Source organism: Pinus tabuliformis, chromosome 6 (assembly GCF_031772625.1).
Source record: "Pinus tabuliformis cultivar Carrire ecotype Pingquan chromosome 6, CPIR1, whole genome shotgun sequence".
Lineage (NCBI taxonomy): Eukaryota > Viridiplantae > Streptophyta > Pinopsida > Pinales > Pinaceae > Pinus > Pinus tabuliformis.
In genome coordinates, this window is record NC_142292.1 from 1,376,463,585 (window position 1) to 1,376,478,280 (window position 14,696).

Genomic DNA, 14,696 nt, shown 5'->3' on the forward strand with positions numbered 1-14,696 from the left:
GAAAGTAGTGGTTTTATCTAAAAAAAGAAAACATAACCAACATAAGTTCTACTTTGAAGGCAACATTCTGGGAGAAGTTGCGGATTACAAATACTTCAGAATTGACTTCAACAAAAATCAAAGCTAGGATGACTGTAGAAAGAAAAGAATTCTGGGGGTTTGGAAAGCATTTTATGCTTTTCAAAATAGGTGTAGAGAGACAGAGTTATGGGACTGGAAAACCACTCAAACTCTTTTTGGGCTTCTAGTGATTCCGGTGATTCTCTATGGTTGTGAACTGTGGGCCAGCAGTACATCTGACATGTAGTGGAAACAAATTGAGAAAATTCAGAAGCGTTTGATTACAAACAAATTCAAAATTAAAAGTGTAGTTCCTTATGCTATCTTGTTAAGTGAAACACAGGTTGCTCCTATTGAAGCAATGACTATGGTGCGAGTCATAAGGTATTTAAAAAAAATGAGCAAATGGAAGAGGGCAGATGGCCTAAGGTTGTCTTTAATGACATATTGTGCAAAAGAAAAAAGACTTGGATGTAGCAAAATAATAAATGGTTTAGCAAATGGGGAATTTGCTTGAACAGGTGTCCCATAAACAGTAAAGAGATAAACACTTTTGTTATGGATAAGTTCCACAAGCATACTTGGGTTAAGGAGCTAGGGAGAAATAACAAGTACTATATTGAAGCGTTTAATCCCTCTTATAACCATCAACAAAAAGCGCCAATATTTATTGGAGAGCCAAAATTCTTGTTGCTTAGTTAAGGACTAATTCTCATCAACTCCATTGTGAAAGAGGGCACTGGAAAAGGCCAAAAGAAGTGTGGTAGGAAAGAGTATGTATTTTTTGTTCTTCTGGAAAAGTGGAAATAGAAAAACATTTTATTTTAGAATGCGAGGCCTTCAAAGACAACAGGGAAAGTTATGGAGATATTATGGCAACGAGTTCTTGGGATAATCTATTTAGCGAGGGGTTTGTCTAGAAGCTGAGAACGCTTATTGTGAGGCTTCACAGAAAAAGACAAAATACATCAACAGGATAAAGAAGCAATCTGTCCCATAAACTATTTTTAGGCTCATAGGAATTAAAATAATTTTCTTTCATCAGCTTCTGATTATTAAATTATAAGAGATATCTTAGATTATTCAATAAAGGTCAATATAAACGAGATTTTTTTCTTTCCACGTGGCGCTCAAGACACTGTTATTGTTTGGGAATAGAGGTCACTTGACCTTCAAAATTATACCTCTATTGGTGGGGAGAAATAAAATTAAAAACCAGGGTGGGGTTCTACTTCGCGGTGACCTGCATTATAATATCCGAGACACAAGACTCTGGGAAAATTGTTCACAGTACTCTGTATGGTTTTCGAACGATGGTGATGGATTCTCAAGCGCGCACGACTGGTGCACTGCTGGATCCTCCATAACATTAATCAATTTTACAAGATAAGCAGACGGCAAGCAGATCCATTCTGCCATTTAAAAAAAAATCGAAACCTAATTTCCGGAGATCGGAGCTGGAGGGATTTCATTTTGTTCAAGCTATGAATGATGCGCATTGTGATCTTATAAATATACATTAAGTACGAGAAACGAAGGGCCTGTGCGGGGGAAGAAAGAAAATGGGGGAAACATTGGATGCCATGGATGTGGGATGGGAAGAACTAAGAAGGGAAGCTCGTAAATTAGAAGGTGATTTGGACGTCAGACTCTCTTCTTATGCCAAGCTGGGAGGGAGGCTTGCTCACGGAGGTACCCACAATTTTATCAATGCGTTCTTCTCTTCCTAGTCGCTATATAGTAAACTGTCGTTAATTTGTTTTGATTGTTTTGATAACTGAAACTACCCAATTAGTTGAAGCTTCTTATTAGATGGCCAATATTATGTAGCCACACCCCAAGGCGTTTCTTGATTGATTTTCGTGAATGCCATCCATAGGTTATGCTGTTAATTGCAATTGAGTCCAACCATTATCCATCCTCTATCTCTTTGAAATAAGAGAATCCAAGCCGCATGTTCAAGGGTTCAAAGCCCTCCTCATGCTTGCGTTCTTTCATCATTTCAATGTCTGATCCAAAATCATTCTCAAGCATAGGAGCACCCACAATCTTGCATTGCTCAACAGAAGTAGAAACGTAGGCAAGATAATCGTTACCGGTATCACATGTCTGGTCCTGTGCAGCAATGCGGTCTTCAACAACCTCTAGGCTTGAGCCATCTTCAGGAAGGAAATGTTCCAATTGCTGCTGTTATTCTATGTCAGGGGTTCTGTCATCAATTTTTTTTTCAAAACTATGATTTCCATCAAGTTCTTCATCTTCAACAGCATCTTTAACGGGATCTTCCATATGTTTGCGTTCTTCAGGGCTTTTACATAATACACCACTGGCTTTATTGACCTCAAGATCTTCTCCATAGTCACGGCCTTGCACTTGGTATAGATCCTCTTCGCATGCGAAGTTTTGATCATCCTTTTCTCTCCTAGAGGCCAAAAGAGATTTTCCCACTCTTAGGGCAGTGCAGAAGGCTTTCTTTAAACCTGCTGGGTGTTATCTCCATAAGAGGGAATGAAATATTAAACTAAAGCAATAACATAAATGATTAAAACACCACATCATATTGGTTAGAATGATGGATGAATCCCATGCAATGACTTTGACAATTCTAAGATGAAAAATTTAGACAGTTTCAACTTCTCTATTTTTAATGTGAGAGAACTTGTCGAACAACGACATATTGTTGTGCCTCGCTGTGCCAACTTAGGATCCCTTATCAACATCATTAAAGAATCATTGTATGTGTAACTTAGGGTTGCGGGGGAGTGGCCCCCCCATCTCGCTTCTGCTCCCAATTTGCGCTCCGAGCGAGAGCGGCTCCAGAGCGATCTCCCGAAAACGCTCCCTAAAAAAACACTCCCTGCATTTTCAGGAGCATTTAGCTTTTTTTGCAAAGTGACTTTCTCCTTCATTTTCATTTTCATCCTTTTACTTAAATTTTAACATTACCATGAAACGACTTAGGATGTTTGAGAGTGGTTCCGATCTCATTGGATTTCATATGGAGAAAGTAGAATTTTAGATTTCATTCAAAATCCAGTAGACTTATCAGTTTTTCAAGATTTCAGGATTGGGGGATTGCAATGTTTCCATTGAATTTTGTCATATATTAGGGTATGGAACTCGTATTTAATCAAGAGCACTAATCCCTCTATGTACCTTGATGTTAGTGACATTAGTTGTCGAACTCCTCCATCATGACCCTCCTAAAAATGTACGCATCACTCAAACAAAATCTTGACTTGACATGCTATGCTTTTCTATCTTATGTTAATGCTTAGAGGGTGACATTAATGACAAATACAGATCCAGAGGTAATGACAAAGATACCTCGGGATATTAATGGTTAGAGGGTGATATTATTGAAAAGATCCTGATTTTCCAACAAGACTAAAAAATTAGAGATTTCTCGTGGTGGCAAGAGGCCCAAGCATAAGTAATAGATAGTAGATTCACTTTGTCTTTTCTAGTTTCTAGTAGTTTTTATAACTATTGACTCTTTCATATTTATTATGATATTTTTTTTAACAATATATGACAATTTAAGTTTGAAGTTTGAAGTTGGCAATTATAACTCATTAGTAATGAATTATGAATATGATGCTTCATGAAAGTTGAAAGTTGAAAGTTGTTTCATTTCATTTCATTTTATAACATTTCATTTCATGTTAGATATTATTTGTTGTAATGGTTACACTTAGCTTACAAGTACAACTTTGGTGATCAATGATGATAAATGTTATATATTGAATTTTGAAAGCTTGAAACTTTAAGATTAATGAATCATGAGACTCAATATGTTGTATGTTACTATGTTACTAACTTGTGAACGTGGTTGATGAAGATTATAACTTCTAGATGATTGTTGTTATATGGTTCAATCTATGTTTTTAATGTTTTTTATATCTAATTCATCATTCTACATGTTTTTGTTGACATATATGCATCAAAATATAAAAAATATAAAAATATATATATATTATATAAAAAACGCTTCGGGATTCGCTCCCAAACCGGGAGCTTGTGAAAATGTCGCTCCTGCTTTTGTTTTCGCTCCCGCTTCCAAGTAACCTTGGTGTAACTTATCTTGATCCTTCAATAGTGGAGTTGCTAGGTGAGATTTTCTTCAATAGAAGTAGAAACGTAGGCAAGATTATCGTTACTGGTATCACATGTCTGGTCCTATGCAGCAATGCGGTCTTCAACAACCTCTAGGCTTGAGCCATCTTCAGGAAGGAAATGTTCCAATTGCTGCTGTTATTCTATGTCAGGGGTTTTGTCATCAATTTTTTTTTCAAAACTATGATTTCCATCAAGTTCTTCATCTTCAACAACATCTTTAACAGGATCTTCCATATATTTGTGTTCTTCAGGGCTTTTACATAATCCACCACTGGCTTTATTAACCTCAAGATCTTCTTCATAGTCATGGCTTTGCACTTGGTATAGATCCTCTTCGCATGCGAAGTTTTGATCATCCTTTTCTCTCCTAGTGGCCAAAAGAGATTTTTCCACTCTTAGGGTAGTGCAGAAGGCTTTCATTAAACTTGCTGGGTGTTATCTCTATAAGAGGGAACGAAATATTAAATTAAAAGCAATAACATAAATGTTAAATTATGGTATGTTCTATGCTTAGAGCAGTTTACTTATTTTTCTTCTTATTAGCCACAGATTAGCAATCACATATACATTAAGTAAAGTGCAGATAGAACATTAAATGATCAACAGAAAACAAACCAAGACAAGGGACACAAGATGTAGCGGCTAGCCAGGGGCAAACCCCAATGCGGGGAAACCCTTTGATCAAATCTTCTTTTATCTTCAATAGTTTAGCAAAGAGAAATAGTACAAAATCTGAATTCTGTAATTTTATATTAGCAGCAGCAAACCCTAGATCATCAAAGTCAAACTTGGTCAAACTAGTAGAAATTGACCTCTAAAATACTTGGTCAATTTTTGGTCAACTTGTCCTCAAACAGCCTGAAGAAATAGCCTTTGAACATCCCCAAAAGTTCAGTCAATTTGCAGATTTCTGAAGTCAACTTGCAGCCTTAAACTAGGGCAGTCAACACTGGTCAAACCAGAGGTCAGATCACCTCGATTATCGTGCCAAAAATTGCGGCCTGCCTAGGAGAGGCAACCACACCCAATCCGCTCTCTTGGAAGGTCAACACTAGTCAAAGAGATGATCTTCTGCCATAGCGTCCTTCTTTCTGTGTCTTCCTTGTCCTAGGACGTCTTCCTTTTAGCCACACGTGTGAGAGAGGGGGAGGCTCCTTTTATGTGTAGGAGAGAGAGAGAAGATGAGTGAATTGAATTGTCCAAATGAGGAGAATGCTCCTTGTATTTATATGCAAACGTTGAGGTTGAATAGACATGACTGTTGGGCTTCTGAGCCTACATAAGTTTACTTGCCGACCTTGACAATTTGTCTATAATCAAAATAAATTCATATCTCCATATATACTTATCGGAATCGAATGATCTTTAGATCAATCCTACACCTGTTGATGAGAGGAATCTAGGAAAAATATCAAAAGCCATAAATAAGGTGATCCACATGGAGTTTGGCCCTAGTTTCCAATTTTAACACTCCCTCTCAGCTAGGGAGAACTTCATCTGCAATCTGTCAGACCATCGCTGCTATCCATCCATCAACTGCACTGACCTGTACAGCTTGACCCCACTCTGTTCTGCGCTGCTTTGCTTTGTTGGAACTATGAAGAAGAAGAAATGATCGAGGATGTATCATACCATCCTCCACTGACCCGAAGTCAGTGTCAGAGTGTGAACCACTCTCACTAATCCCAGATCAGTATCATTGATCCCAGATCAATGGAGGTCATCCTAGCATAGGGAGTACGGTAGATACAACGATGCGTCCATCGATAGTACTACTATGGTCCCTATCCTCATTTCCCTGCTCATTGATCAGATGAGAGGTACTTCCCATGAGTCCCAGACTGCATGGGTAGGATGCCTCGATAGGAGAACTAATCATCCTGTCCACAGGAGAACGAATCATCATGTCCAGTGGATGCCACAGAGAACTAATCATCCTGGCCTACAGGAGAACTAATCATCTTGCTCCAAAGTCGCCACAGAGAACGAATCATCCTGACCCATAGGAGAACTAATCATCTTGTTCCACAGTCACCATGGGGTGTCACAGTGGTAGGTTGAACCTTTACCCTGTACATAGTGCACAACCAGGGGATGGTGAGTCGCCCTGTGGTCACATGTCGCTCCAAGAAGTACCCCGCTGCCCCCCCGGAGCTCCCAGAGCTCAATACATCATACTCGACCCTCATAAGAGGGTCTCTGAACGACACCAAGTCGTTCTCGGAAAGTCAGGAATTTGACCTTTCCTAGGGGCTTTGTTAAAATGTCGGCGACCTATTCATCTATACCAATATGTTGGAGCCTTATTGCTCCTCGCTGCACCATATATCGAATATAGTGGTACCTGAAATCGATATGCTTGGAGCGATCATGAAATATGGGATTCTTTGATAAACGGATCCCGCTCTGTCTGTCACACAGAATCACGGTGGTATCCAATGTAAATCCAAACAGTTCACTGAAGAGCTTTCACAACCAGACTGCCTCATAGGAGGCCATGCTAGCAGCAATGTACACTGCCTCGGCGGTGCTCAAAGCCACTGAGAAACAGCACTTGGAAGTGTTCTTTCGGTCCACCACACTGCCTGCCCAATCAACATCAGTATACCCAAGTATTCTCACATCTCTGGCAGTGTATCTCGACCCATGAGTGATTGTGCCACGAAGATATCTCAACAGATTCTTGGCACCAATCTAATGTGAGTGGTGAGGCTCAACCATATGGTGACTCAATGTGTTGACTGCAAAGCATATATTCGGACGGGAGTTCACCAAGAACATTAATGTTTCGACGAGTTGACGATACTCGGTAGCATTTCGTAAAACGGGTCTAGCAGCATTACTGCTTAACTTCTTGAAGTCAAGCTCCGTCGGGGTAGTTACGGGCTTGTAGTCCACCATGCCGAATCTCTCCAATATCTTCACCACATATTTTCCTTGAGATAGGAAAATCTCCCCTTGTTTATGCCAGACTTCCAATCCTAGGAAATAATGCATAAGTCCTAGGTCTTTCATCTCGAACTCAGAAGCCAGCTCCCTCTTACATTCGTGAATGAGAGGGTCTGCACCTGTTAGAAAGAGGTCGTCAACATATAGCACCACTATGAGAGGCTTGTCATCTATAACCTTAAAGTAAAGGTTAGGGTTGGCTTCACTCCTAGTGAATCCCAGCTTCATCAAGTAGGATCGATCCTCTCATACCATGCTCGGGGTGCTTGCTTTAGCCCATATAGGGCCTTCTTCAACCTGCACACATGAGATTCTTGATCATAAATCTCAAATCCTTCGGGTTGCTCCACATAGACCTCCTCTTTGATCGAACCATGTAAGAACGCAGTCTTGACATCAATTTGATGTAGGTTCCATCCTTGCGAAGCAGCAAGGGTTATGATCGAGCGGATGGTGGTATATCGGGCAACAGGTGTAAATATCTCGTCATAGTCTATACCTTCCTTCTGGGAGAAGCCACGAGTGACAAAACGAGCCTTATACTTTCCTCACTTCCATCAACTGCATGCTTTATCTTGTAAAGCCATTTTGAAGTGACAACTGCTTTGTTCTGGAGTAGGGGATCACATCCCAAACATCGTTTTTCATAATGGACTTATATTTGTCGGTCATAGCATCCTTCCATACTTGATGCTTGACGGCATCTGTGAATGACGAATGCTCATTTTGGATGATCGTGCTCATGATGGTCAGGTATCCCTGATCCCTGTTCGGCTTCTTACTTTCACGGAAGGTTCCTCGGGGTGCAATTTGTCCTTCAGCATCATCAAGTGTCCCCCTAAACCATGAAGGCCTCTTCCTAGAAGAGGAAGGCTCTTGCGGAGGAGGATCAATAGGATCCGTAGGTTCTTCCACATCGGGCATTGTCTCATCTTCTTTTTCCTTTAGTTCCCCGGTGTCAGCTTCTTTAGATCCCCTTAAAGTAGGAAGATTGTCTACCTTGATAAGAGACATATCTTCGTCAAAGGTGACATCATGACTAATCTCGACTTCCCTTTGACCAGCTACATAGATTCTATAGCCCTTAGTATTTTCGCTATAGCCCACGAAGATTCCTTTCTTTCTAGATTCACCCAATTTATTTCTTTTTTTCTAGGCACATGAAAATATACAGGGCTTCCAAAAATTCTAAAATGAGATATGTCAGGTTTCTTACCGGTGAACATTTCTTCGGGAGTCTTGGAACCCAATGCTTGATGAGGGCATCGGTTTTGTACATATACGACGATATTTGCAGCTTCGGCTTGTAGAAACTTCAGAAGTCTTTGATCATGGAGCATAGCACAAACAACTTCTACAATTGTACGATTCTTCCTTTTTGCCACACCATTCTGTTCAGGAGTATACGGCGTAGTAGTTTCCCTCTTAATGCCAGCCTCTTTGCAAAAGTCATGAAACTCATTGGATTCATATTCAGTCCCATGATCAGTCCTTAAGATCTTGATCTTCTTTTCGGTTTGATTCTCGATCAAGGCTTTGAAGTGCCGAAACCAGGAGAACACTTCATCCTTCTTTTTCAAGAAGTATATCCAAGTTTTGCGAGAATAATCATCTATAAAAATGAGGTAATATAAATATCCTCCCAAGGAGTTCACAGGTATCATACTGGATATGTTTGAGTGAACCAACTCCAATATATCGGAGGTCTTGCCTTGGCTTGAGGGGAATGGTCCCCTTTTGAGCTTCCCTTCGGCACATCCTGGACATACACCTTCTTGCTCTAATCTGAACTCGGGCATCTCCATCACCATTTTTCTTACATCAGGTAGAGCTTTATAATGAAGGTGAGCAAACCTCCGATGCCATAGTTCGGACTGAAGAGATGTGTCACAAGACATGACACCCAGTGGACTTCCATCGACCTGATATAATGAATCAACTCGAAACCCAAGAGTAAAAGCATATTTAAAGTTCTTTTTCCATACATGTACCTTGCCATCGCTGAAGGACACCTTGTAGCCTTTGTCTTCCATTGCGGAAATGGACACCAGGTTCTTTTTGAGATAAGGTACATATAATACATTTTGTAAGTGGATGGTATTACCCTGATTCAATTGAAGAGTGACATTTCCTACGCCTTTCATGGGATATTTTGAATTATCTCCAAGAACAATTTCTAGGTTGGTTTCCTTCTCTATCAGATTATAGAGAGCGTCTTTGTAACCAGTGAAGTGCCTTGAGGCACCACTATCAATAAGCCAATTTCCCAGCGAGTCCGGGGGAGCAGTAATAGATAGAGTTGCTGGTAGATAATATTCATCTTGCTTATTGTTAATAGTGTTAGATTCATATCTGGATTTCTTGCCTTCTTGAGTGGTTGTCCTCTTCCTTGATTTCCGACACTTCTTTTACTTCTGCCATATGACCTGCCATTCCTTTGATTGCCTTGAGAGGGATTTTGATCATCGTCCCGGTGTGAGTCCCTTTTATCAGGCACTCCCTAGCATAGTGACCCGTTTTATTGCAATTGTAACATCGTCCTTTTCTTCCACCCTTTGGTCCAGCCTTTCCTTTGAATTTAGCCCCGGAATTGTTTTTTCTTTTAGTATGAGAAGAAAAGGTAGAGGGATGACCTTTAAGTATGGGCATTTCTTGCTCTTCCATCCTCGTTTCTTCTTGAATGCATCTGGCTATTAATTCTTCAAATCCAGGAATTACGTTATTGTTGAGAAGAGTAGTCCTGAATATATACCATTCAGATGGTAGTCCTCCAAGAGTTGTGAGTGTCATTTCCCTGTCAGGAATTACTTCCCCAATAGATAGGAGATCGTTCTTGATCTCGGTGATCCTTAAGAAATATGCTTGCATACTCTCATCTTTGCCCTTCTTAATTTTGTTCAGCTTATTTCTAAGAAACAAGACTTGATTTGCATCATTAACTTTAAATAAACTCACCAGTCTATCGTAGATTTCCTTGGAGGTGTTCAGGTCGGAAACATAGGCCACCAAGCGTTTGTCGATAGAGTCTCGAATGATCTTCCTTGATTTGACTTCTCCCTTGGTCCATTTGTTCCTAGCAGCAACGGATGCATTTGATGGAGGCTCAACAATCCCACCTCTCACATGGTCCAACATTTCCTGCTCTTCTAATGTTAGATCGAGAGACATCTTCCATCCGTGATAGTCAGACTTCTCACAGAGTTTGTCTTCAGCAGGGTAGTGTGTTGAGGACCCCATGATTTCTTGAAGATAGCCTTTCCAACCTTCTCTTCGATGATTGCTCTTGCTTGGGCTTTGTCTTCACCTCAGCTCCGATACCATGTTAAATTATGGTATTTTCTATGCTTAGAGCAATTTACTTATTTTTCTCCTTATTAGTCACAGATTAGCAATCACATATACATTAAGTAAAGTACAGATAGAACATTAAATGATCAACAGAAAACAAGCCAAGACAAGAGACACAAGAAGTGGCGGCTAGCCAGGGACAAACCCCAATGCGGGGAAACCCTTTGATCAAATCTTCTTTCATCTTCAATAGTTCAACAGAGAGAAATAGTACAAAATCTGAATTTTGTAATTTTATATCAGCAACAACAAACCCTAGATTAACAAAGTCAAACTTGGTCAAACTAGCTGAAATTGACCTCCAAAATACTTGGTCAATTTCTGGTCAACTTGTCCTCGAACAGCCTGAAGAAACAACCCTTGAACAACCCCAAAAGTTCAGTCAATTTGTAGATTTTTGAAGTCAACTTGCAGCCCTAAACTAGGGCAGTCAACACCGATCAAACCAGAGGTCAGATCACCTTGATTTTCATGCCAAAAATTGCGGCCTGCCTAGGAGAGGCAACCACACCCAATCCACACTCTTGGAATGTCAACGCTGGTCAAAGAGATGCCCTTCTGCACTAGCGTCCTTCTTTCTGCGCCTTCCTTGCCCTAGGACATCTTCCTTTCAGCCACATGTGTGAGAGAGAGAGAGGCTCCTTTTATGCATGAGAGAGAGAGAGAGAGAGAGAGAAGATGAGTGAATTGAATTGTCCAAATGAGGAGAATGCTCCTTGTATTTATATGCAAACGTTGAGGTTGAATAGACATGATTGTTGGGCTTCTGAGCCTACATAAGTTTGCTGGCTGACCTTGACAATTTGTCCGTAATCAAAATAAATTCGTATCTCCATAAATACTTATCGGAATTGGATGATCTTTAGATCAATCCTACACCTCTCGATGAGAGGAATCTAGGAAAAATATCAGAAGCTATAAATAAGGTGATCCACATGGAGTTTGGCCCTAGTTGCCAATTTTAACAATAAATGATTAAAACACCACATCAAATTGGTTAGAATGATGGATGAATCCCATGCAATGACTTGACAATTCTAAGATGAAAAGTTTAGACAGTTTCAACTTCTCCTCTTTTAATGTGAGAGAACTTGTCGAACAACAACATATTGTTCTGCCCTGCTATGCCAACTTAGGATCCCTTATCAACATCATTAAAGAATCATTGTATGTGTAGCCCAGGGTTGCGGGGGAGCACCCCCCCCTATCGCTCCTGCTCCCAATTTGTGCTTCGAGCTGGAGCGGCTTCGGAGCACGCTCCCGAAAACACTCCCTAAAAAAAACGCTCCCTGCATTTTCGGGAGTGTTTAGCCTTTTTTGCAAAGTGACATTTTCCTTCATCTTCATTTTCATCCTTTTACTTAAATTTTAACATTACCATGAAACGACTCAGGATGTTTGAGAGTGGTTTCGACCTCATTGGATTTCATATGGAGAGTAGAATTTTAGATTTCATTCAAAATCCAGCAGACTTATCAAATTTTCAGGATTTCAGGATGATTGCAATGTTTTCATTGAATTTTATCATGTATTAGGATATGCAACTCGTATTTAATCAAGAGCACCAATCCCTCTATGTACCTTGATGTTAGTTTCATTGCTTGTCAAACTCCTCTATCATGACCCTCCTAAAAATGTATACATCACTCAAACAAAATCTTGACTTGACATGCTATGCTTTTCTATCTTATGTTAATGCTTAGAGGGTGATATTAAAGACAAAGATCCCTATACAGATCCAGAGGTAATGACAAAGATACCTCGGGATATTAATGGTTAGAGGGTGATATTATTGACAAAGATCTTGATTTTCCAACAAGACTAAAAAATTAGATATTTCTCGTGGTGGCAAGAGGCCCAAGCATAAGCAATAGATAGTAGATTTACTTGTCTTTTCTAGTTTCTAGTAGTTTTTATAAATATTGACTCTTTCATATTTATTATGATATTTTTTTAAACAATATTGATCAGTGTGGAAAAAGTCTGGAAAAAATCGGGATTAAATCGGGACTTTTTTCCAAAAAATCGTGAATGAGGTAGTTTCTTTAACGATTTTTTATATTTTTTTTGAAAAAATTGGGAATTTTTTGAAAAAGTCGGGATTTTATTGAAAAAGTCGGCATTTTTTAAAAAATGAATATTTTTGTATTTTTTAAATTTTGTCGACTTTTTGCTGACTTTTTCAAGAAACTCCTGACTTTAACGACTTTTTCGATTTCTGGACCCTTGCCGATTTAATCTCGACTTTGACTTTTTCCACATTGCAATATATGACAATTTAAGTTTGAAGTTGGCAATTATAACTCATTAGTAATGAATTATGAATATGATGCTTCATGAAAGTTGAAAGTTGTTTCATTTCATTTCATTTTATAACATTTCATTTCATGTTAGATATTATTTGTTGTAATGGTTACACTTAGCTTACAAGTACAACTTTGGTGATCAATGATGATAAATGCAGTGTTCCACGGGGACTCGCCCCCTCCCCTAGGGGTCTAGTTTCCTCGCACCCTCGCGCTCCGAGGACTTGGGGACGAGTAGGGGACGTTTCCCCACGCTCCCAAAATGGAGGAAACTCGGGGGGACGTGCTAGGGAAACGTTTCCCTTCCCTGAGGGGGCGTTTCCAAAAAGGGGGACATGGGGGGACGTGAGGGGGCGTGGGGGGACGAGAGGGGACGTGGGGGGGCGTGGGGGGACGTGAGGGGACGTGGGGGGACGAGGGGGGACGTGGCACACCTTTAATGCATTAAAAACCATTTTAATTAACTAAATGTTGAACTTAATCTTTAATTAAGAGTTAATTAACATTTAGGGTTTTGGAAAATCGTTCTTTCATGTTATAAAAACGGCACCTTGAACCATGAACAACACACTCACAGCGTTTGCAAGTTCGTTGAGCGCTCCACTCATAGCGTTGGATTTCACTGTTTGGATTTTAATAAACAGTGCCTGTATCATTATTGATTGTATTAGGAATTGTATACAAAAGGTAAATTACCTAAAAAAAGTCAGTGAATTAATACAATTTGTTGAAAGTGCAAGCTAGGAAATCCAAGACCTTGAATCGGTTCAATATGGGCTCTCCCCGTTCATGGTGATAGTAGGTTTAGGAAAAGAGCCTATTGTCACATGTTCTGAAAAGTGGATCTGACTATTTTGTTTCCAGGAACCAATTAACCACAAGTATGGGTGAAAAATCCGACTTGTGAAAACTTAAAAGACTACCTCCTTGACTACCATGCGTTTTGTTGATGAGATCTGACTGAAATATAATATTGTTGATATAATAAGACCTGATTAAAATACAGAATGTTAATATTCCACCAGCGACCCAACTACTGTCCTATATGATTTCTCAAAATTCTGCCTTGACATCTAATTTTGATCCCATGAGAACTTAAAGGGTTCAAAATAAACATTCGCTCAAAGAAAGAAACCAGCAAGATCTGTAAAATAGAAACTAACTAAGCAGTCTAACAACATGAAAAGAAGAAAGTAACTTCCACTTACGTGTCTATCATTTTTTGCATGAGATTGCCGATGGAAAAATCTATGGCACAAGGTTATGGTTGTCACAATGGTTACCTGGGAACTGAATAAACAATAGACAGTCAGCCTATTACTATATTAGGCCTATGGTCTTTACCTGTGGAAAAAGCATCCAAGTTCCGTTTAGTCCAAGTTCCAAAAATGATTTCTTTTAGACTTTTTCTCTAGGTTAGCAGTATCTAAAACAGAATTGTGAAGGTATATCAAACCTATGGGCTAGTCCTATGGAAGCATTGCCAAATAGGCTATTCATATATTAATATTATCAGTTGAAAATCTACGACCTGCCTAACTAATATGTCAAGAACTTAGAAGTCCAGTTTCTCAAAATCATTATACATAATCCACTATAGTTCTGAGTTCTCTCTATGTTTAAGTTTTCTTCTAAGAAAGACAGTTCTCTCTTTGTTTAAGTTTTCTTCTAAGAAGGATTGTGTAAATTTTCAAATTCATTGCTTTCTTGCTCCAAGAATTCATATCAATGATCATGCTTTGCAGCTTTTCAATTCAACCCAAATTGTCATAGTGGACTCAATTAATAAATTATATTTTATATTTATAAATTTTTAAGACCCTGACGCTCCCCCATGTTTCCTAAAAAATGGTAGGGAGCTTTTGCATAGGCCGCTCCCGCGCCCCCTCGCTCCCTCGCCCCCTCGTCCCGGAA

The 14,696-nt window shown here is 39.5% G+C and overlaps 1 protein-coding gene across 2 annotated transcripts in view; it reads left to right on the plus strand.

Annotated features, from left to right (window-relative positions):
- Positions 1-1,237: 1,237 nt before the first annotated feature.
- The window catches only part of LOC149263760 (Golgi SNAP receptor complex member 1-2-like), a 256,875-nt gene continuing 243,416 nt past the window's right edge, over positions 1,238-14,696 (plus strand). The window contains exon 1 of one of the 2 annotated variants that reach the window (XM_089426672.1): positions 1,238-1,752. In XM_089426672.1, the coding sequence (XP_089282798.1) occupies positions 1,623-1,752 (130 nt within the window). In that variant the 5' untranslated portion in view covers positions 1,238-1,622. The remainder of the gene's footprint in view (positions 1,753-14,696) is intronic. The other variant, XM_089426668.1, reaches the window with a different exon arrangement.